General features: G+C 45.4%; 1 protein-coding gene across 4 annotated transcripts in view; it reads left to right on the top strand.

Moving 5' to 3' along the window:
• The window catches only part of HNF4G (hepatocyte nuclear factor 4 gamma), a 514,515-nt gene that overhangs the window by 93,958 nt on the left and 396,808 nt on the right, over positions 1-23,749 (top strand). For 2 of the 4 annotated variants that reach the window (XM_085605412.1, XM_085605414.1), the window contains exons 2-3: positions 13,497-13,597; positions 22,298-22,350. Coding sequence is in view for 2 of the 4 variants with exons in the window: in XM_085605410.1 (XP_085461536.1) it covers positions 13,577-13,592 (16 nt within the window). In the remaining 2 variants the exon portion in view is untranslated. The remainder of the gene's footprint in view (positions 1-13,496; positions 13,598-22,297; positions 22,351-23,749) is intronic. The other 2 variants (XM_085605410.1, XM_085605413.1) reach the window with 1 other exon arrangement.

Genomic DNA, 23,749 nt, shown 5'->3' with positions numbered 1-23,749 from the left:
CGACTGGTCAGATCCATGCAGCAACAGTGATGCGTTGGTTCTGCTCTGGGTTGCACCGCACAGCAGAGGAGATGATTTGGTTCTGCTGGGTCCTCAGAGGCTGGCAGAGCATGAAGGCCAACTTCCAAGGGTCCAGAACTGGGGTGGTACCACTTGGCTCGGTGGACTTACAGATGACAGAGTCCAGGTGCTGGGTTCATGGTTGTTGGAGACTTCTGTTCCTGAGGCTTAAATCAGGAGGTCACCCTAACTGTCAACTACACCCGGTCATGTGACCCAGAGACAGGCTACAGGCACCGAATGGCTAAGGCAGGAAAATGCCAACTTTTTAAAAGTACAGAAAAAAAGGTGCATTAATTACAACACCAACTGCTGCACTGCTACGATGAGAAAACTCCTTCATAAGTAAACCATTTATTTTAACATTGACCAAAGTAATCCATAGTGTTCCCATTTTTAAAAAAAAGATTTCAGTAATCCATATTTTCCATGCTTATAGAGTCACTGCGGAGACAGATAAATTGAACTTGAATGCTTTATTCCTCATTTTCAAATGTCATATGCTTCTCATCCAAGCTTTAACATAGACATGTGTTGCCAACTGTCCTTTGAGCCGGTACAGTAGAAAAACCCAATGCATTTCGAACTATTGGAAGTTCTTCGTCAGGGATACTGTAATAAATCAGAAAGAACTGCTTAAACGGCTGCTCCAAAACAAAGCTCAGTAAATAATTGTAAATAATACATTTTCCCCATGTCATCCCCTCCCTAACAACCCTCGTTAACCTTCCCCCTTCCTCACAAACCTAGAAGTCTCATCCTCACACAAAAAAAGTGAAACAAATAATCTGAAAAATCCCATGTTATTCATAACAACCACAAGAAACAAACAGTGCTCATTTACCTTAAAAAACCATAACCGGCGGTTTAACGTATGCTTATCTCCCTTCAAATTCGAAAAAAGATCAACTACTCTCTCTCCCACCATAGTTTTATTCAAAGCCTGCTTGCACACGTTTCCCCAATCAGTCCATAATTAAATCAAAACCCCGTGACCTATTAAAACTCCCTTGATCGTGAAAAAAAGCTCCTGCCTAAATATCCCATAATGCACTAACACAGTTACCGAAAACCGTGAACCCAAGAAACTAAAAAACTCCATCATAACACAAAGAAATGAAAGCATCAAAATATGTGTAAATACATGCAATCATAAATATAAGCAAAACATAAATCAATACAATATCGTAACTAAAAGAAAACAAAGTTCATGATGTATTGAGCAGCCCTCTAGATGTCGATAATGCTTCCTCTCCAGTAGAATTTTACTCAGTCCAAACTTCATGCCACTTTTAGATCACCTGCTCAAGGTTCTACGATGTAATGCTGTCCCCACAGTGATGCTTTAGATTCACTCAATAGTTTATCCGATGTTCATTAAACCTCTGGGGTGCTACCTCACGTTTGGGATTATATGGTGTGGAGGGACGATCACAGCACTGTAATGCACGCATCTATTTGGCAGTCAAAGCAAAAACTAACTATTTTTGAAGGGAAGGAGTGCAACCGCTATCATTATTTTTGCTTAACTTTTTAAAAGTGGCATTTTCAAAATTGTAATTTAAAATATGACTTTACCATAAGTTAAGATTTTCCATTACAATTCCAAGACACAAAACATGAACTGGTTACCTTCTTCCATTTGGAAATTACAGCTTATTAGTTGTAATAAGGTAACCCCAAGGTCATTGTTTGAGAGAGGTAGACCTTGCAGTAGAGAACATTGATTTTAATAGTTTTTCTCTACCTGAACCTCCAACATTTAAAAGCACATGTCCTGCCTTTTAAATACATTGCACCCTGCCCTCTGGGCTGTCCAGGGCATACCCTTGGGGTGACTTATATGTATTGAAAAGGAAGATTTGGGCCTGGCAAAGGGTTAATTTAGCCAGGTCGAAATGGCCGTGTAAAAGTGCACACACAGGCTGCAGTGGCAGGCCTGAGACATGTTTAAAGTGCAACTTAAGTGGGTGGGACAACCAGTGCTTCAGGCCCATTAGTAGCATTTAATTTACTGGCCCTAGGCATGGGTAGTGGCACTTTACTAGGGACTTATAAGTAAAATAAAATATGCCAATTGGGTATAAGACATTGCTACCACGTTTTAAGGAGCAAGTACAAGCACTTTAGAACTGGTTGGCAGTGGTAAACTGCAGAGAATCTTAAAGCCATCAAAAAAGACGTCAGCAAACGCAGAGGGTTGAAGACAAAAGTTAGGGGGAAAACCAAGTCAAGGATGCCAGGTCCAACAAATACTGTTCTAACAAACAAAGTGCATACCACTGAATTTGTCCTCAGGATGTTTGGGACATTTCTTTGAGGGCTCCCTCTTTTCATGGTCTTCACTGCCTTTAATCAAGTCATTCAATTACAAAACACACAACATCTCAACCTGTCATTCATGTGCCTAGATTTGCAAATGATTATAAACAGATTTTCCAAGTGGTCTGTTCTCCAAATTTTTTCTTTTTTCTCTTGGGGAAGAAATTATTGTCTCTGACACTTCCTACTCAATTATTCTTTGATTTTGATTCTCTCTAGTAGTTTTCTAAGCCTTTTTATGAATTTACATCCTTTGAAAGAAATATCAAAAGACACGCCTTAATCTTTTCTTTGCATAATCATGTAAATGTCCAAACACACCCTGGAATATGTTTCCTACTTGTTACTATAGCAAGGGTTCATACCCCCATTCACAGCAGATCTGTCTTGTCTGCTTAAATGTCATAAACAAAGTTCAACATTTTGTCAAGGTGAAAAAACACCAATTTGTTTTGAACAAGATGCGCCCTTACCGCACTTGCCTCTTGGACACGGGAGCTGTTGCCTATATAATTGAAATCCATCATTCCTTCCCAGTGATAATATGTCAAAAAGTGAGTGGCAGAGCCCTTCTCAGGAGGCAACTGCAGCTTGCATCCCCCATTGCCCCTGCCAGCGCTACCAGTGACAGTACCAACACAAGTACTAACCATCACACTCCTACAAGTGTGATAATTCAGACTATTACAGGCCACCCAGAGCTATAACAAAGGTTTAAGCAGAAGGTATTAGCCATTTTTATTGTTTGTTGAATGATAAAACTATTGTGCTCATTTCAAAATTAGACAGACTGTGCCACCATGTGGTGAACTGTCATAAGTGCTGCTGTTGATAATTAAGTTCCTGTGCCAAGAACCAGAAATCACCTGCTCAAATTAAGCACAGCCCCTCCCTCTCCAACCACCACGACCAGTCCTTGGGAATAAAGAGAAACTGTCTTTGGGCGGGCCGCCTTTTACAGCAGGAACCCACCCACGATGGCCCCTGTTTATTATCCTGGGACATGTTTTATTTTCCTATTGTGTTGCTCTTCAAGAGCCTTTTACCTTGCCTTCAAGGACACTAATAGTGACAGCAAGCCCACCACCACCTATGAGCTGCTGAGTGAGATTGACCACATGTCTCTTTAATTTATGTAGACAAGTGGTTCCAGAACAGTGATCTGAGAGCAAACAGACACCAGTTGTGCTTTACCAGTGGTTTTATTTGCATTTTGCAGATAGATCAGTGATATCACTGTGATCTTTGTTCCAGGCACTGTGGTCTTGGCTAAAATGATCCTGGTGGTGGGGTTCTGCCCTCTTGACATCAAGCCTATTGGAAATGATCATGGATTATTTGAGAAATACAGTTATTGGCTGAGGAAGTGCAATCCTACTTAAGCAATAACCACAGTCCTTGTCAGGGTAAACCACAAAAGTCACTAAATTAACCTGTGCTGAACCTTCTGGTAGCCTGGCACAAAAGCATAGTCATCTGGTTGTGCTAGACCGGGGAAGTCACAAGTTTGGGCCTACCGCAATGTTGCATGGACCTGATACAGGGGCTTGGTTGGTCCTGTAGAAAAAATTACCTTCTCAAAGTCGTTCGCTAAGAGTTCAGTTCACAGTGGAGGAGGTTGTGAGAAGCAGGGAGAGTGTTGCAGATGGTTGTCACTGAAGCACAAAGAGCAGGCCGGGTGTCACGAACAGTCGTCACTGGAGTGCAACAATCCTGTCGTTCGTCATGAACCGTCAATGTTGGAGTTTTGCGTTTATGGTCACCATGGGCTGTCAATGCTGTAGTATGAAGTACAGATCTCATGTTGCCGGTTGTTGTTAGTGGTCACTGTAGCACATAGAGATGGGTCCACTGGAGCTTTGAGTTGCAGTCATTGCAGGCGCAAGATCTCGGCTTGAGCAGACCCGCTTGCGGTTACGAAGAACCCAAAACTCCAGGATTTCTCCTTTTCCTCACAGGAGGAGTTCAACTGATTCCAGCAAAGGTCCAGGAACTGAGGAAGCACCTCTTGGGGATCAGAAACTCACTCCAGCATAGACCAGCAGGGCTCAGGCAGGCCATTTGCAACAGGTCAGCTGGGCAGTTTCAGGGAGGCCTCCGTAACTTATGTCCCATTAGCTCAGAACAAGAAGTCAACCAACTGATCCTTGGAGTCACTCTGCCTGGGATTAAGGGAGCAGGTTTAGTCTTCGTTCTCATAGAGCAGGGCAGGCCTGAAGCAGCAGGGTAGTCCTCTTGCTGCAGAGAACTCCTTCCTCTGTTGTGTTCACAGGTTCAGGAGTGTACTGAAGAGTGGGTCTCAGAATCCAATATGAATACCAGGGGCCAGCTTTGAAGTTGGAGAAGCTCCTAGAGTTCCCCCCCCACAGATGGTTATGGAATGTCCTTCCTCCCTACCCTGGCCCCATGATGTCTGAAGTGACAAACGGCCAGTGGGAAGTTCTTTGTGCATAAAGGAGGCACCCTTATTCAAGTGCTCTAGGTGGCAGCTTCCCCCAACCCATCTTGTTAGGATAGCCCATCCTGCCAACACCCTGTACTACTTTGTGACACTGTTTGAGAGGAATACACAATGGCCAACTGCACCTAGTCATGTAACCCACTACACAGGCACAAAATAGTTGACAACTTTCTAAAAGCGACATTTTCAGAATTGGGACTTAAAATCTGACTTACCATTAAAGAGGATTTTATATCACAATTTCCAAGAGGCCAAACATGACATTTCTACCTTTTCTCAAACAAAAGTTATCAATTATTAAATGTAATAATCTAATCCAATGTTATATTATGGGAGAGGTAGTGGTCACTGTGGTGAAAATCGAATTTGTGAGTTTTTCACTATCAGGGCATAAAACTTAAAAGCACCTGTCTAACATTTTAAATACAATGCAGTCTAGCCTCTAGGCTGTTTAGGGCCTACCCTACAGGTGATTTATAATGTATTAAGGATCTTCTTAAGTGGGTGGCACATTAAGTGCTGCAGGACCACCAGTAACATTTACATTACTGGCCCTTGGTATATGGTATACCACTTTACTAGGGACTTATAAGTAAATTAAATATGCCAATCAGGTGTAAGTCAGTTTTACCATGTTTTAGGGAGTAATGTCAAGCACTTTAGCAGTGGTAAAGTGCACAGAGTCCTAAGGCCAATCAAAATGAATTCAGCAAAACAGGAGGGTAGAAGGTAAAACGTTTGGGGGAAGACCTCCCTAAGGCTGATAGTTCTAACGGATCTTGTCCCAATGTAATTTCCACTGTTCAGTGATCCGTTGCTGCCATTTTTGCAATATTCAAGTAATATTGCATACATGTGTGATGCAGTGTCTCTGACCAATCTGGTGCCTCTATGGAACCTTTATCCACTCTCCCTCACCCAAATTGCTCAGGAGAGGGTCAGAGTTCATGCCCCTGGCAAGCAGGCTAGTTCTTCTGGCTGAAGGGAGCTATCCTGATATTGGATACATCGAACAATCTTTCAAGCAATTACAGTTCATGAGGTATTATTGACTGCTGTCATTGCTTCAGGCCCTAATTGTAAAAGACCAAATCTCAGTTGCACCAGTAAGTCAATTAAGTATGTTCTGGTCAGAAGGGTGCGCCTATCATCAGAAAATTCTGAAAGCATGTGTTTGATTTCGTGAAACGGGCCTCAAAAGGTAAAAGACATTATTTTATCATCCAAGAATACTTTTGGTCATTTTGTCAACTGTTTGATTAGGTGCTAAAGCAGTTGTGAGGCTCCAGTAACTTGTGTTTTTTTAGATACTGGGGTCGCCATGTATACACTACTGAGACTCTGCTTGTGCACCTTTCACTTTATTTGGTGGGGTCTACATTGTTTGGTTTTTGGATTATTGGTTTTGTGAGTGATATCTGTTTTATTTGGGCCTTTGGACCTGAAAAACCAGCTGCTTAAGTTTCAGGCAACTGAATTGTTTAATTTAATACCCGAGGTCAGCCCAGGATAAGAGTTGGGTCTAGTGTCCCCACATTTTTTATCTTTGCCGGATCCGTAATCCGTTTATAGAGCAAGAGTTCTCACAAAAGACTAAAGAACTTACTACTCCCAAATATTGTCATGTTGTCGTAAACCAAGTCACATAGGAAATCCTTTGACATAGGGCAATATAAGAAAAGCCGTTCTGGCGAGGGGGTTTGAGGACAATTTACAGAGGTGCATGTATCACTCCTGAAAATGTCCAAACAACATAAGGATTTATTCACCTCTTACAGGTAGACTAGGAACTTTATTGGTTGTGGAAAATGTCTGTTACTTTCCCTTCCAATGTATCAAAGGATATAGATTAATACAGAGGAAAGTTCTGACAAAAAAACAGCAAAAAAACTATTGTGACGGTATTTGTAGATTTTTCTGGGAAAAATGCCCTGAAAGAGATGTTTCTGTGGAGTAGCAGGTGAGCAGTAGCCAGATGTAGAGAGCCACTTGGGCTCTTCACTACAGTGTTGCCACTTACACGCATCCCCACACCCCTCGGGCGGGCTCGACCCAAGGGGATAAATAAACGGCCGGAGACCACTCGGGGCCTTCGGGCCACGATAGTAAAAGTGGAGTTTTGTGTATTCTTTTAGCATAGCTGCGGCCTAATCACTCCCAAGGCCCCGCCACGCTACATTGGCGACGAGGGTGGGATGCGAACCCACGCGTGCCCGCTCACCTGGTCGGCTCCTGCTGGGAGCGCGCGGTGCCTACCTGCATAGTCCTGCTACGCTCTGCCACCGAGTTGGATTCCTGCAGGGAGCTCGCGGAGCCCACCCGCGCAGCTCTGTCCTCGCCGGGGCCTTCCGCCTTCTGGCACCGGTGAGCCCCGCGGCTCCACTGCCTGCCCTGCTGAGACCGCCTCTATGCTCGCGCCCGCCCACGCGTCTCCCTGTCCAAACGGGAGCGCGTTCAGCTGGCGGCGCTCGCAGAGGCTGATCGCATCGGGGTAAGTGATTGGTGCCCCGCCCACCCGGAGCGCGTTCCGCGGCTGTGTCCGCTCCTGCTGCCTGCCCTGTGAGTGATTCACCGGCTCTTTGAGGCGAAGGCCCCCTTTTCCTTGGGCTGCCCTTTGCACTGCCTGCCCCACCAAGACAGAGCCTCCAGAACTGAGGACAACGGAGAGACACAACCTCTCCCTTTGCAGCTAGCCTGCAGAGTGGTACTCTGCTGATGGGACAGCACCTAGTGGCAAGCGATTGACACCTGAGTTTCTGAACACCCAAAAGGAAAAAAAACCAAGAAGGGGGCACAACAGAAGAGTGGAAAGGAGGTCACACACCTGAAAGGACATTAACATAGACAAAAAGTGAAAGGGGCAATAGTGGACATCTGGGGAACAAGGCGCATGCTACACCCGCGCCTCTCTTCGACCATAGGACTGCGCCAGAGGGCACGTCACCTCCCATGCACACATGCATGTGTTGCCACAAGCCAGCCAGTGGCAAGTGGCCACACGCCAACACTCGCACCCATCCACCAAGCTTGATATCCAAGCCCCAGACTCGCGCCAGGACCCCAGCGCTCAGCCACCATGAGCAACCCGCTGGTAGCTGGCGCTGCTGCTCAGCAGGATGGAGCAAATAATCCACGTGGGGTGCCAATTTGCCTCTCCCAGGACACAGCCACACAGCAGTTGCGCCTCTGCCCCCCTTCAGTGAAGCCTCAGATCCTGCCACTGCCGCGCCGAGATGGAAAGCATGGGTCGGACGGCTCAACCACTACTTCAAGGGGACAAGGGAAACAGATGGCACCGTTAAACGCTCACTCCTCATCTACTATGGAGGTGCGGAGATATATGACCTCTTTGAGACGCACCCCAACACGGGCAATGACGATGACTGCGACGCGGCGGTCACTGCACTTAACAGGCACTTCGACCCGCAACACAACCCAGATTTTGAGAAGTTCAAGTTCAGACGGGCGTGGCAGTTGGACTCATAGTCAGTCAACATGTTCTATGCACGGCTGCGCCAGCTGGCCAGCACGTGCACATTCACGGATCAGAGAGAGGAGATAAGAGACCAAATCATCCTAGGAAGCAGTTCCAAACTCCTGAGGAAGCTGATCCTCCGGCAACCTGGAATCTCGCTAGACGAGATCTTGGTCCTAGCCCGCTCCCATGAACTGTCGGACGTCCGAGCACAGGAGATGGAGGCCGCTTTACACACGCCAGTTGCCGTGTCGTCTGCATCCCGACATCCGCCGATCAAAGAGGAAAAAGTTGAAGCCATCCAACGGCGCCCCTCGGCGGCTCGCCAATCGCCCAGACCGCAACCGGTACCAGGGGGACCGTGTGGATATTGCGGAGAGGACCACCCCGCGATGGCTGTCTGCGGGGCAAAAGGAAAGACATGCTCCCCGTGCGGAAGGCTAAAACACTATGCCAGAGTATGCCGCGGTAGGCGTTTCAGGCAAACGTCATCAAGGTCCCGGGGCATGGCACAACGCGTCCACCAGATCTCTCTTGATGATCCGCCAACGGTCGCGGACAATCAGCCACAGGGGCGATGGCCCATGTACGTAGACGAAGATGACAAGGGGTTTGTAGTGTCGTACATTTGCAGAACGGATCGGCGGCGGCGGCCACCTCCCATGTGCTCAGTCACCATCGAGGGCACAGAAGTACGAGCCCTCATTGACACCGAAGCATCTGTCAATGTGATGGACTCCACACAATACGACTGCCTGTCACCTCGTCCCCCGCTAACATTCTCTACAGCCCGAATATACGCATATGGAGGGACTGACCCGCTTCCTCTCCGTGGGGTCATGCAAGCAAAAGACATGAGCGGGAACAACTCAACGGAAACCCGGTTCTACATCACGGAGGGACGAAAAGGGACCCTACTGAGCTGCTACATGGCAGAAGCTCCAGGACTCGTATTCTTCGCGAATCAAGTCCATGACTCGCACGCTGAAGAAATACTGCAGGAGTTCCCAGCTCTCTTTGAAGGACTAGGAAAGCTGAAAGGCAAAAGGTTTAAACTGCACATTGACCCCTCGGTCAGACCAGTAGCCCTCAGACACCGGAGAGTGCCAATCAACCTTCGCCCGCAGTTCGAGGAAGAACTAAAGAAACTCGAGGAACTAGATGTAATCGAAAAAGTTTCTGTCCTGACCCCCTGGGTTTCTCCGCTGGTCGTAGCACCTAAGCCCAAGCAGCCCGAAGCCATCCGGCTCTACGTCGATATGAGGCTGCCGAACACCGCCGTGAAGAGAGAATGCCATATCACGCCCACGATGGATGACATAGTGGCTGATTTGAATGGAGCCAAGTGGTTCTCCAAGTTAGATCTCAAAGCTGGCTACCATCAGCTGGAACTGGAGCTGGAAAGCCAGTATATCACGACCTTCATGACTCACATTGGACTCCGAAGATCTAAACAGCTCAGTTTTGGGGTGTTGTCTGCAGCTGAAGTCTTTTCAAAACGACATCAGGGAAGCACTGTCCGGGTTGCAGGGAGTAATCTACCTGAGTGACGACATCTTGGTGTTTTCCAGCACCCTAGAAGACCATCACCTTCACCTCCGAGCTGCTCTGCAGAGACTCACAGACTGTGGCCTGACCCTGCATAAGTCCAAATGCTCATTCTATCAAGAGACAGTCTACTTCTTTGGGTACACCTTCACCCGGGATGGATTGCTCGTAGACCCCAAGAAGGCCGTGGCCATCTGTGCCGCCAGCACTCCGAAGAATCCAATGGAGGTGAGGAGTATTCTCGGTATGGCCATATCAGAACCACTTCGGACCCTCACATGTCAAGATCACAAATTGAAGAGGACGGTGGCACCCAACAAGGCATTCAACGCCATCAAGGCGGGATTACTTGACAAGACGATAATGGCCTACTTTCACCCCCAGCGGCGTTCTGAGCTAGTCGTCGACGCAAGTCCGGTCGGCCTAGGGGCGGTCCTCCTGCAAGAACATGGTTCGGAGATCTGGAAGCCAGTTGCCTAAGCAAATAAGGCTCTCACCGACACAGAGACCAGGTGCGCTCAAATAGAAAGGGAGGCGTTGGCCATCAAGTGGGCGTGCCAGCACTTCCATCTGTATCTGTGTGGCCAGGAGTTTCATGTGGTGACCGACAACAAGCCGCTGCTACCGCTGTTCGCAGGCTCCTCTCGGCTGGCGCCCCCGAGGATAGAACGATGGGCGGTGCAGCTGCAATCATACAACTTTAAAGTAATCTACCGTTACGGCTCTCATAATCCGGCTGACTACCTGTCTCGTCACCCGGAGCCCCCAAGGGCGTCAGACCTGTCGGAAGATGCGTGTCACACAGAGGCCTTCGTGAATATGGTGTCTCAAGGGGCGTGCCCATCGGCCATGCCGCTGGAAGAAATCAGCAGGGCGACACAGGAGGATCACACACTGTCCTGGGTAAAGGAGGCCCTTGAGAACAACGGATGGACATACTTCATGGATGGGGCCCGCGTCCTCCGACCGGAAGTCAGTCACACCCAACAGCAGCTGTGGCAAATATGCCACGAACTCAGCGTGGGTGAGCAAGGAGTGGTTCTGAGAGGTCACCTCATAGTGGTCCCAGAGGGTTTACAGAAGAAGATCCTCACGCTGGCACATGTTGGCCACCAAGGAAGGGTGAAAAAGAAAGCCAGGCTGTGGGCCAAGGTCTGGTTCCCGGCAATGGACTCTATGGTGGATGAAATGGTAAGGCAGTGACATGCCTGCACGATCACTGGAGGCGATCCTGCACCGGCACCAGTGATCACGGAAGAGCCGAGCACGGCTCCCTGGACTCAAATCAGTCTCGACTTTGGGAGCTTCCCGGATGGACGTCACATGCTGGACTCCTTCTCGAAGTTTCCCAGAGTGGAAATAGTTGCATCAATGGTATTTCCACAAGTGAAGATGGTCCTTGACAGAACTTTTGCAATGATGGGGCTACCGGAGGAGGTCAAGTTCGACAATGGACCCCCATTTCAGGGCAGAGACTTTCAAGAGTACCTTGAAAACAAAGCAATACAGCACCGGAAGATCACCCTGCTCTGGCCCCAAGCAAATGGGGAAGTAGAACGCCTAATGATGACTCTCAACCGAGACCTGTGCATCGCTGTGAATGGGGGAGAAGACGCTGAAACGGCTCTTGATCAATTTCTGGGAGCATATCGACAGACCCCACACAGTACGACCAAGTGAGCGCCGGCTCATCTACTGTTCAAAAGGGCGCCACGGGACAGCATCCCGGCTGACCCGACGTGGATGCCCATGGAACGGGACAACTACGCAGTCCAAGCAAAGAGAGAAACAACCAATCGAAAGGTCAGCGAAGCCCGAAGGGCACAGGAACATCATCTGAGAGTAGGAGATCAAGTGGTGATTTAAGACCGACACCCTTGTTGGAAGTTGCGGATGCCCTATGAGCCGGAAGCATGGGTCGTTGTAGGCGTTCAAGGGACCATGTTTACTGCTCGAAGGGGACAGCACTCTGTCACGAGAAATGTGTCCAGCTTTAAGAAGGTGTCTGATAGGGAGCTGGACCAAGAAGCATCTGACCATCAGGACACCCTTCCGAGTTTCTCCTCACCTGCTTCTCCCAGCATGGGGAGCCCACCATCGGAAACACCACGGCAAGTTAGTCAAGGGTCTAGTGATGCTGTCAGGTCGACTGGTCAAAGCACAGCAACTGAGTCATCCAAGAGTATCCCGTCCAGTGCTCAGGCCGGTCATAGTTCCCGGAGCCAGAAGTATGGTCTCCGGCCAAATCCTGTGCCAAGTCAGAGACTGAAAGATTTTGTATATATTTCTCCGTGAACTGAGAGGACTTTGTGGTCTATAACCGAAAGAAAGGAGGGATGTAGAGAGCCACTCGGGCTCTTCACTACAGTGTTGCCACTTACACGCATTCCCACACCCCTCGGGGCGGGCTCGACCCGAGGGGATAAATAAACAGCCGGAGACTGCTCGGGGTCTTCCGGCCACGATAGCGAAAGTGGAGTCTTGTGGATTCTTTTAGCATAGCTGCAGCCTAATCACTCCCAAGGTCCCGCCGCGCTACACCAGTGTTTCCGCCAGCCTCATCTGTTGTTCTCAAAGGGCAAAAGCCAGGATCTTTAGGTACAGTAAGGGTTGAGGAAATGAACCACAAATCTTGAACAGAATTCTCTCGAGTCCTGCACCCATCACATCCGTCATGGTGGATCAGGCTTTAAGCTCTATTAAGTTCATTTTTTACATGCTATTCAAGATGTATAAAGTTCATGACCAGGCATACCATCTTCTGGTGTTAAAATCCAGATACGTTGCATGTATTGGATGTGCGGGTTACACATTTATAAGTGGTGTGTGTAACTTTCCATGCCATAGGTGCCTTTTATTCACTGTTTACAACAGACTCATAGGAAACTTAAATGAGCCGAATAGTAGGTTCGAACTTAAGAATCTGCTTTGGGAGGGAAACTCAAGCGCTGTACCAGTGTTTAGCACAGGGTCCTAAAGCCAGTAAACTCAGACAGGACAAATAGCAGGGAGGGAGCGCAACCAAAATGAAGTCATTTTTAACTGGTTTTAATTAGCTTATATAGTTGCTGTGGACCTTTATTTTTGGGCATCTTTGCTGACGAGAGCCACAGCCGGCCACGTCTTCTTCTTCTGTCAGACCTAGCAAATAGGATATCCTGCTTCGCTACTTGAAGTCACAGAGCAGAAAGCTCACCTTTAAAAAGGAACCCTGGAGCGCCGGTGGGTTCTTTGTAGTGGCACGTGCATAATTGTATGGTAATTGCATTTATATATAAATATGTTGATGCCTCATGACTATTTTTCCTTGTTAATCCTGTACCCCTTGGATGATTTTATTTTATGAGTTTGAAGGCTGCCACTATTTCCATTTATTGTAGTTCACTCTTAGACAGTATTTGTACCACAATGACCCCTTTGTAGCAGTTCATATATTTCTTGCATAAATTGGAGTTATTGCAAAGTTTGTCCTTGCTGGGCTGAAAACTATGTCACATCGCTTTTTTATGTATGTTTCAGTATTTTGTTGAATGCTAGGTAAGTCATCTTAAATTGTATTTACCACAGTCTTTGAAAAAGTGATGTGAATATTAAATTATAAACTGTAGTTATAGTGTCTGTTTATTGCAGGTTCCGCCATGGCAAATTAGAATCAAGCAGTGGATGAGACCGTCTCCCAAGCCAGGAGCACCACCATAAACACGTATGGAATGCTGAGCCTCACAGGTACAGTGACATGAAATTAGCTGTTTTTGAATTATTATTCTGATTCCTTTTTCGCTGTACATGCCTTTAAAGTTCATTAGCTTGACTCCGTTTCTGCCCAAAGCATCCATTACTTTGTTCATGTTTAAATTTAGAGATTGTGGCAGGCTGGTTATTGGTGGCATTTATATAATCAGCTGGTGCATAAATAATTGTGTTTCTGGTTTAGAGTTTGGCAACGTCTCCGGTATTGCAAGTGTCACAGGATTAAAACGCACTTGTAATGGTATATCTGCCACTTTCCCTCTGTAGACTTTAAATGCTGTCCTTCCCTTTCACACTACAGGTAGCGCCAAAACGCCCTAGGACAAACGTCACGCTTTCCAAAATTAAAATTAAATGCAATTATGCGATGAACTAACCCCTCCGCCAAACTCTACATCAGGTGCCTAAGTCAGTCTGTTGTGCCTATGTCAGTGCAACTTTTCTTTTTAGTCCAATAATTTAGACTCGTGTTTTACCATTGCATTATGATTCTCTTGATCTCTTCAACCTCACATCAGTCCTAATTTGAGGTTTTTTCCCTATATTTCTCCTACTTTTCATTTTCTACCCAAATCTTTTTTTTATTAAAGTACCTAGTGCTCTCCCTGTTCTTTTACAGAATGTCCTCCAATAACTGGAGCCATTTGTCTTTTCTCTTAAATCCACAGCATGATAAAATTAGATAAAACCGTTTGTTACATTATACGTATTTGTTAAATCACACGCATACACACTTGAACTGGCATGCCCTTTTATCAAGACCTCACTGGCACAGTCACTTCACCTTCTCATAACAGATTGGGTTCCCTTGTCCACATGCTTCCATTTTAAATCAGGAAACAGCCTTTCATCGTTAGCACTTATTAGGACCGATCATACCACAATATAAAAGATTGGAGGGCTTTGTGAGAGAGATAAGGACTGTGAGGGATATTTTCCAAAGTGGAAACTTCCAGAATCTAGGGCTTGCCATTCACAGGGAATCAGCCATTCGTCAACCCTCCACAAGGCTTGCTGATTTGTGATACGGAGGAGTTAAAGGGTGGAGGAACAACAACGGTGTAAGTTTAGCAAGGGACAGTTCTGCTACAAAGATGTGGGATATGTGTCATATAGATGGGTATATGTCCTTTCAAGGATATATGGAAGCACAATTTTTTTAAATTAATTTTTAATTAAGTCCGGTTTTAGTTCCGATTCTGATCTTGTGCTTATGAGTTGAACTTTCTGCACGCTTTTATATAGACTACATAATTCTAGCATAGAGATTTTAGCATTATCTAGTGTACCCACTCCCACTATACGTAATTGAGAAACTTTCTCAGTTGTCTGAGTGAAAGAAGGAGCTAAATGGGATATTACATTCATTTGCAGACATACTTAGGCAGTTGTCCAGCTAAATATTTTAGATCATTTCAGAGACAAAAAAGGTAATGTGTTCAAAGATGATGTGGGGAGATGTAGGGACAGTGATTTGGGTGTGGAGTATGTGTGATATGTCTAGTAAGATGGCCTATGTATTGGCTCCTTTGATGTGGAGATGTTTTGTTTCCTTTTACTCACTGAGCATATAGTTACTTTTTGAGATGTGGCCAAATTATTACCGCTCCCCAGAAGGTGGTGGCTCATCTGCTAAGGCGCAGTAGCGTCACCCCACTGACTTCAATAGGAAAAATAAAATGATAATAGTGTATCGTTACTATTATTTAATTTTTCCTATTGAAGTGAGTGGATCTCGCGATGGGGCGGGGCTAGCCAGAACAGGAAGAGGAGTGGTTTGCACTTCTTAAGTGCTCATGACTGCTTGCCGAACAGTCCTGCGTACTTTGCATCTTCCCTACCAGGTTTGCTTTACACAGCCTGGTGAGGAACATTTAAAGCCTCTGTGATTTGGCGCTCCATTGCAGCGTTGTGATTGGCTAAGGAGAGCCTGGGAGCCCAGGTACTTCCTGCTCCTTACTGCAGCTGGAGGAAACAGGAAGAAGAGGGCAGAGAAGAGGCAGCAGACAATCGGCCAAGGTAAGTAGTTTAGTTGTTGTTATTTTGATCAATGGATCATTTGAATGCCGAAACATTATTTGAAGATGGTAGCAGAAATGATATGACCTAAACCTTGATGACCGTGTTGTGAGGTGCAGGTATTTGGTCAGGTCAGGATAAATGTTGTAGAAACTGACATGGAAGTGTTTGGTAAGGTAAGTGTTCAGACGGGTCATTGGTATGAAACGTGCAGAGGGAGTTTAGCAGTTGGGGAGACTGACAATATTTATTTATATGTTTGTGTTTGTGTGTGAGTTCATCTAGCACAAGGTAACCACAAATCAATGTGCCAATTCACACCACAGAATTTGGAAGGAGCTTTTACTTGTGCATCCTGCAAGTTCTTATACACTCTCCCACACCCTACACCTACCACTCATGCACCCACAGCACCCCTCTCACTAATGCTCACATAGACCAAACACCACCCAAACAATGTGCCACACTCACATGCATACCCCTCAAGACCCGCTCACTCACCAAACATGCCACAGAAATTTGAGACCTATTGCATGACCACCCGACATATCTGCTTTTTCTCACAGAAACATGGATAAACCCATCCTCGGCACTGGAAATCACTACTGTAAATCCCGCTGGCTACAAGATTGTTAGACAAGACCGTTAGCAGAAGCCCGGAGGTGGAGTCCCAATCATATTCAAAGATATATGCTGCACCACCTATACGGAAAACCCCTCCAGCTACATGGAACACCTCACATTCAAGATACACTTCATAGGCAACTTCTCCCTGAGTGGAAACCTCATATACAGACCCCCTGGACCCCACACCAATTTCTCCAGCGACAAGGCGGATTTTGTCACAACCCTCATCATCAAAATCAGCACCTTCCTCATCCTTGGAGACCTCAACTTTTATCTCAACGGCTGCACTGACCCAAACTCTATGGACCTTCTAGAAATCTTCACAAACCTTGTCCTCACCCAGCACATTACCGAACCCACCCACACCTCTGGACATGTATTGGACCCGATTTTCTCCTCAATCAGCAACATCACTGTCGACAAGCCAGTGACTATGACCTGGACAGACCACGCCCTCGTCATTTTCAGTATACTTATCCTGCACCATCACAGAGTTACCACGACAGGAACCGCCTGCTAGAGCTGGAAAAACATCTCAGAAGAGGAGTGGGCTTCCACCCTATCGGAGCATTGGCTCGAGCGCACCAACAACATGCTGAAATCCATCAAACACCTCAACAGCTGAGTCACCCCTTGTGCTGACACCTTGTCTCCCCTCAACTGCCACCCACAGGGAAGACCCAACCACAGGCCAGCTGGTACACAGAGGAACTCAGGCTGATGAAACACCACTGCAAGCAACTGATGCGCGAAAGGAGAACATGCCAAGACACCCCAGATAAAGACATCTCCAAATCAGCCATAAGATACTACCACCAGCCGATATGGAACACCAATAACACAGATCTTGCAGCAGATCACATCAACACTAGCACTAACAGCAGCACACAAATCTTTGCCATCAACGATTTTGCCACCTCACCAGACCTGTGCAATAAGTTCTCATAATTCTTCTGTAACAAAATCACCTTGATAAACAGCAACATTTACCCTCAACCAGACCCCATTACCATGGTAACTCAACTTCCCATCACAGCTGATGAACGAACACTGGCCTTGTGGCCTGCCATCACCACTGTTGAAATCCCTGCTACCTTGAAGATCTTCGATTCGAGTGCTTCATCACACCCTTGCCCTCACAATGCCTTCACCAAAGGACTCCTACAAATCACTGAAGCACTAACACCAATCCTTAAAGCTTCAGCAACTCAGCCATATTCCTGGACAACTGGAAGCATCTCACCATCATGTCTCTGCTCAAGAAACCATCTGCTGACCCAACCCCGCTTTACAACTTCAGACCCATCTCCCTCCTACCATATCCGGCAAAGGTTTTGGAGAAACTAATCAATCGACCCTTCACCAACAACCACAGCAACCACCGGCTCAGTGCCACGTAGTATGGATTCAGGCCCAACAATAGTACAGAAACAGCACTCATTGCTGCCACAGACGGCATCCACATGATCTTTGTCAGAGGAGACACAACAGCCCTCATTCTCCTGGACCTCTCTGCAGCATTTGACACAGTCTCACACCCTATCCCTATCAGGCACCTCCAAAAGATTGGCTTCCAAGACCTTCTTTCCTCTATCTCTGCTTCTCTTAACTGATAGAACACAAGTTTTCAGCCTGGCACCTTACTCCTCGGAAGTTGGCAAACTCATCTGCGGAGTCCCTCTAGGTTCATCGCTCAGCCATGCCCTCTTCAATGCATACATGATTCCTCTGGAAAGCACTATCCGAGCACACTACATCAATATTCTCTCATATGCCCACGACACACAACTCATGCTCTCTTTCTCAGATAAGACCCCCAACTCAAGAAACAAGTTCACCGCGTGCATGACCGAAGTTGCTAACTGGAAGAAAACCAACTGTCTCAAGGTCAACACTGACAAGACAGAAGTAGTGATCTTTGGCAAGAACACTTCATGGTGGGACTCCAACTAGTGGCCACCTCAACCCAGACCCACAACCAGCAGCCATGCCAGATACTTCAGAATGTTGCAAATGGGACATGACCACACAAGTCAAAGCTGTCACTGCATCCGGGTTCCAAACTCTGAAGATGCTGAAGAAATTCTTCAAATGGCTCCCAAGCAACACTAGAAAAACAGTCAATCACTCCCTACTCACCAGCATGTTGGGCTATGGGAACACCCTCTATGCCAGGATCACCAAGCAACTCTCTAGAAGACTACAGACCACCCAGAACTCAGCACCCAGACTCCTCAATCTCCCACACAGAACTTACATTACACCACAACTCAGGGAACTACACAAGGTTCCAATACACAAACATGTTCAATTCAAACTCTTCATGCACACATTCAAGACACTCCACAACTCAGGCCCCACCTAACTGAACATTTGCATCTCCTTCCAGATACCTCTGCGCTGTAGGACTCCTACATTCAACCATCCCATGCATACACAGAACCAGATCAGGAGGACGAGCATTCTCCTACATCACTCCTAAAGCATGAAACAAACTCCCTCTCCACATCAGAGCCTCCTCCAATCTTCTTGAGTTCCTCAAGAAGCTGAAGACCTTCCTTTCAATTAACCAACCTCCCATTGGGAGGGCTAGGTGCACACACCAACTCAGCACCTGGATACCATCTCTGGCGATAGTTCACTTTACAAATATACATAAAATAACAATGCAGAGGTAATGTAAAGGTGATGATGTAGATGCAGAGAAGCCAGTCGGTATTATCGGTGTGGTCTATCGTCCAGAGGTTGACACACTGATGAAGTGTTGCTTGAATGGGAGGGTTTTCAGTTATTTCCTGTATCGCTGGAGCTCAGGGACTTGCAGGATCAGGCTGATAGTTGGACCATCCCATTGTAGTTGCTTAGCAAAAAATGTTGTCTTCCCTTTAATGTATTTTTTTACTTCAAGCCTGATGGGAATCCTGCTGCATATGTTATGTACCCTACCAAAGATCCTAATTTTGATTGTTCAATACAATGGAGTGCTCAAGTTCACCCGTCTGCAGCTAATGCAGCACCCGTTCTGTTTCTAGTAATTATGTATAGTAAAAGGGCATTTAGAATGCTCCAGACATTTTGTAAGGGGTGGATGAATGAGGTAATGAATGATAACTTAATTTAGTTTAAAATCATTTGAAAGATTCTCTGGTGGTTTCCTTCTTGCTCAACATTACTCAGCATCTCATGGCAGAAATAAAGCTTACTTGTCTTTTGTGCAGTAGTCATTGCACCATTGATGACACATAGCTGTGGTAAAAGGTATGCAGAAGGGCATCTTGTCTGCTGCCTTGATGGGTAACTCAATGAGCAATGTGGGTGCAAAATTATACAAGGGAAAAGCTTGCACCCCTATGGGCGCTCAGGCCAAACCCAGTTACACTTCTTATTTTTCTGCCAGTACTATATGCAATAAACAAAACTTTTTCTACTTCCTTTTTTTTAAGAGGCACTCCTATGTAGATCATAGAGAAGCATACAGGACCCTTTTCAAATTGGGAAAGGACGAGTTAATAATTTGTGTGGGTGAAAACTACTGTTCATTCACGCAACTCGTGAATACTGTATAACTGCATTTTAATAGCTCTGCATTGTATTGAATTATTATGCGTGTCTTTTAATACATCCCAATTTGTATGGTTTTAAATATTGTAATGTGCTTGTTCTTTTATGGATATACTTTTATCTGAATAAAGTTATAAAAATGAAAGTTGGCCTTTAGGTTGGAGGGGATGCTTTAAAATATAATGACGGCCTCAAATCTTATCTTGAGAATGCATAAAGTGCTTGGGTGGTAACAGTGCCTCCTCCATCATAGCAGCATTTATATTTTAGATCAGTGCAGTAGACTGAGAGACCCTGTACATGTAGGACATGGCTAGGTAAAAGCAGTTAATGTGTTGTTTATACAAATGGTTGTGGAAGACGGTTGAACATAAATTTGGAAGAGCACTATTGAATCTGGTTAAGATGGTTATGGTGAGATCTCTGGTAAGTGCCTTCACAACTGGAGATCGGAAATTTTGTTTATTGATAGCTGCAGAGATAGTGCTGTGTTGATTGTTCAGCTTCAGGAGCCGGGCTGTAGGGTAGAGGGGACTGGTGAAGGCAAGACATGATGTGGTAGACATTAGTATTGTGTTATGTGGTATGTGGTATTGTGTTATGTGGTAGCTGGTAGGAGGTAAAGAATAGTCAGTAGTCCCAACCCTAGAAGCAGGGGAGAGAGCACTTGCACTTTAAAAGCCACGACCTTCTAAACAAAGAGTGGCTGATTGCAAGGAAAAACTGCTGTGACAGAACTCCAACTTTTGTTGAGAGTCATTGTGGGGTCTTGCAGTTAGTATGACAAGCAGATCGCAGGTCGTGCCAGTTATGGACACCAGATCAGATGTCACAGCCTAGCCCTGTGTGCTTTAGATGCAGTATATTACTTGACTTCTGCAACCATATCAAGACACTGAATAAGTGTATTCAGAGAGTGTGGATCTTGTGCCTTGGATCACTTCTGTTGCAGACACCAGCACCAGCCAGTAGAGTAGGCAGACCTCTGCTAAAACAGTGCAGCCCTTTAATTCCGGGTGGCAGAGTAGCAGTTTACAATAGTGGAGCCAGATAATGACTGTCTCTCACTTAATGTATCAGCAGCACTGCATAACTTGCAATCTGTATCTTTTCAAGGAGAGTATGCCTTTCATCCTTTTAATTTGATAGCTCTGTGTAGGAGGTTTATAGGAAATGCTTAATCTCACTAAAAATGATTTACATGTTGTTCTGCTGATCTTATTGGATGCAAAGGCTACTTATTATAGAAATACACTGATTGTAAATTTTCTTCCATATCTTCTGCTGTCACATGTCTGCATTCTTTTAAAGGAATCTGAACAACATTCTTTTTCCTGTTCACATAACAGTCTTTCAATTTTAAAGTTATCTAACCCAGTGGACTATGATATCCTCACGCAAAGTCCTGTTCCTATACTCAATCAGTCAAACAAGTGGAAGGACAAACAGGGCAAACATAAAATATTCAGTAGATACTTGCTTGTATTTATTTTTATCCCAGGAATTTTCTGTAAATGAGACATAACAGTAAGGACAGCATTATATATGCCACACATTGTTTGGAGAAGAACTCCTCTCATACACAACTTAGTTATTCACAGCAAACATATGAGTAGAATGGTCAGAAAGGACACTTCGTGTAACGCAGCATTATATACAGATAGTGCCCATCCCAGCCACCTACCCAAAGCAATACCTTATGGTGAGATGGCCAGGGCTAGAAGGAACTGCAGCTGCGAAGTAGAATACTTCAAAAGTCTAGAAGACATAAAAAACTGATTTCAAATCAGAGGGTGTGATAATGACACCGTCAACAAAGCATATACGAGAACAGTCAAATTAAAGAGGCATAAAACACTAACAGATAACAAACTCACAAAAGATAAGTTTGCAGAGACCTTCAGACCCATCATGTCCTATGGTACCAATACTGCTGACATCAGCAAAACACTAAAGTGACATTGGCATTTGCTCAATGAAGATACTCATATTACCACATATATCACAAGACATCCATGCATTACTTTCCAGAAAGGCACAACATTGGGAGGTCTGATCAGCCCCAGCTACCCACATTCTAAGACCCAAGACAATTGTCTCACTACTTAAATGAAGAGGTCCTATAAATGCTGCCACTGCGCTAAATGCAGGTTGGCAACAGAAATAAATAATTTTTGCTATAATCAGATTCCAGTGTACACGATCAAGCACAGCATCAATTGCACCACACATTTTGTTGTTTACATATTGATTTGCAAGTTTAATCAAATATATGTGGGCAACACAATAAGGATGCTAAAGGAAAGAATATTTGAACATTTTCAAGCAGTTAAACAAGGTGACTCCAGATACCCGTTTGCTTCACATACACTTACCTGCGACAAACAGGATCACCACAGAACCTTCCATTTCCATGGCCTACAAATGATTACAATAGAGCAAGGTGTGGTAGTAGGGAACTTGAACTTCAATAGCCTTGAGTGTAACCCATATCCGGGTTACACTCAAGGCTATTGGGAAATTTAAGGTAAGATAATGTGCTTCAACACATACCGTTATTTATTTGGATGGCTTTTGAATTTCATTTCAGAATAATTACATTCTATGGTCCTCCACAGCCACGATATAGAGCTTACCTAGTCTATTAAGCCTGCTTGTATCGAATTAACAGGATTTATTTGATATCCTGAACATGATGACCTATACATTGAGATGGAGGTTAGTTATAGCTCCCATACATCCATAGTGACAGTTGCTTCAAACCACCCACATGCTCACGCTTTTGGCCAATAAGCTAACCACGTTCACGACAAGATAAATTACCGGGCATGTAACATGGATGTTTAGCACTACGCCCTAAAGTGAAGGAGAACTACAGTGCACTGAGTGCATTGATTACAGCATCTCTTACTTCACTTTACTGATACCACTTACAAATAATGTTAAATTACTCCGTGGTCTGACTTTTAGGATTAAACACGACACATGTTGTGTGCCTCTTGAGTCGTTGAACCTGGTGATTGGACTCTTTAATTTTTCCAGAACTTCCTCTCTTTTTGATACTCCGGTGTTTATATTATAGCCCTGAGGAAGTCTGCTGTTATAGCTTAAGACAAAACACATGTTGGCAATTGGGTAAGTGGATAGTCCTAGTGTAAGGACTAGAATTGGATACTGCAATAAAAGAACAGTTGATACCATAACTTCGACATATGATAAAAAATGTTGGGTGCTCGGAGAACCCTTCTCATCTATTAATCCATGTTCTTACATTGGTGTTTGAACGTGGTGTCCAGTAGTTGTGTTTGCACGGGGCCACTCAATGATCTTTTTAAAAACAAAAATCCCTAGTGACAATCTGTCATTAGAATTGTTTTTTAAGATTCTCCTTGGTTGGCAATTTCTTCCTTTTTCTAAATTCCACATTTAATTCCTACCTCATATTTGTGTATCTGTTGGAGGGAGTCCTCAGCAACACTGTGAAAGAGCTGAAACACTTGTTTAGGTAAAGGGGGCTGCAGAGGGAAAAAGGCTCCAAGAAAAAGGAGCTCAAGGTAGCCCTCAAAGGCCCATCAGCTACAGTCATTGTCAGAAGTGCAAGTAGTAGTTAAGGATGATGTCAGATAGAAGGATGAAATTGAGGAGGAGGGAGAGAACCTCCTGGCTATGGCCCCAGAGGAGAGCGGGGTACCCCCAGGAATGAGGTCCCCTACTGGATCCAGAGCAGGAAGCAGTGTGTCCTCCCGCCAGCAGTCCTCTGTGGACTTGGAGGACAGGAGAGCTGACAGAGAGTTCAAACTGCAGCTGACCCAGCTGAAATTGGCTGCAAAGGAAAGGAAAGAAAATCGGCCGCAGATGAGAAAATGGCTGAGGCAGAGAAGAGAAAGGGCCCTAGATAAAAGGAAACCTGCTCTGGAGAAAAATAA

The sequence above is a fragment of the Triturus cristatus genome, chromosome 5_1 (genome assembly GCF_964204655.1).
Source record: "Triturus cristatus chromosome 5_1, aTriCri1.1, whole genome shotgun sequence".
Taxonomy (NCBI): Eukaryota; Metazoa; Chordata; class Amphibia; order Caudata; family Salamandridae; genus Triturus; species Triturus cristatus.
Note: the sequence above shows the minus strand (reverse complement) of the source record. Positions and strands in the feature narration are given on the sequence as shown.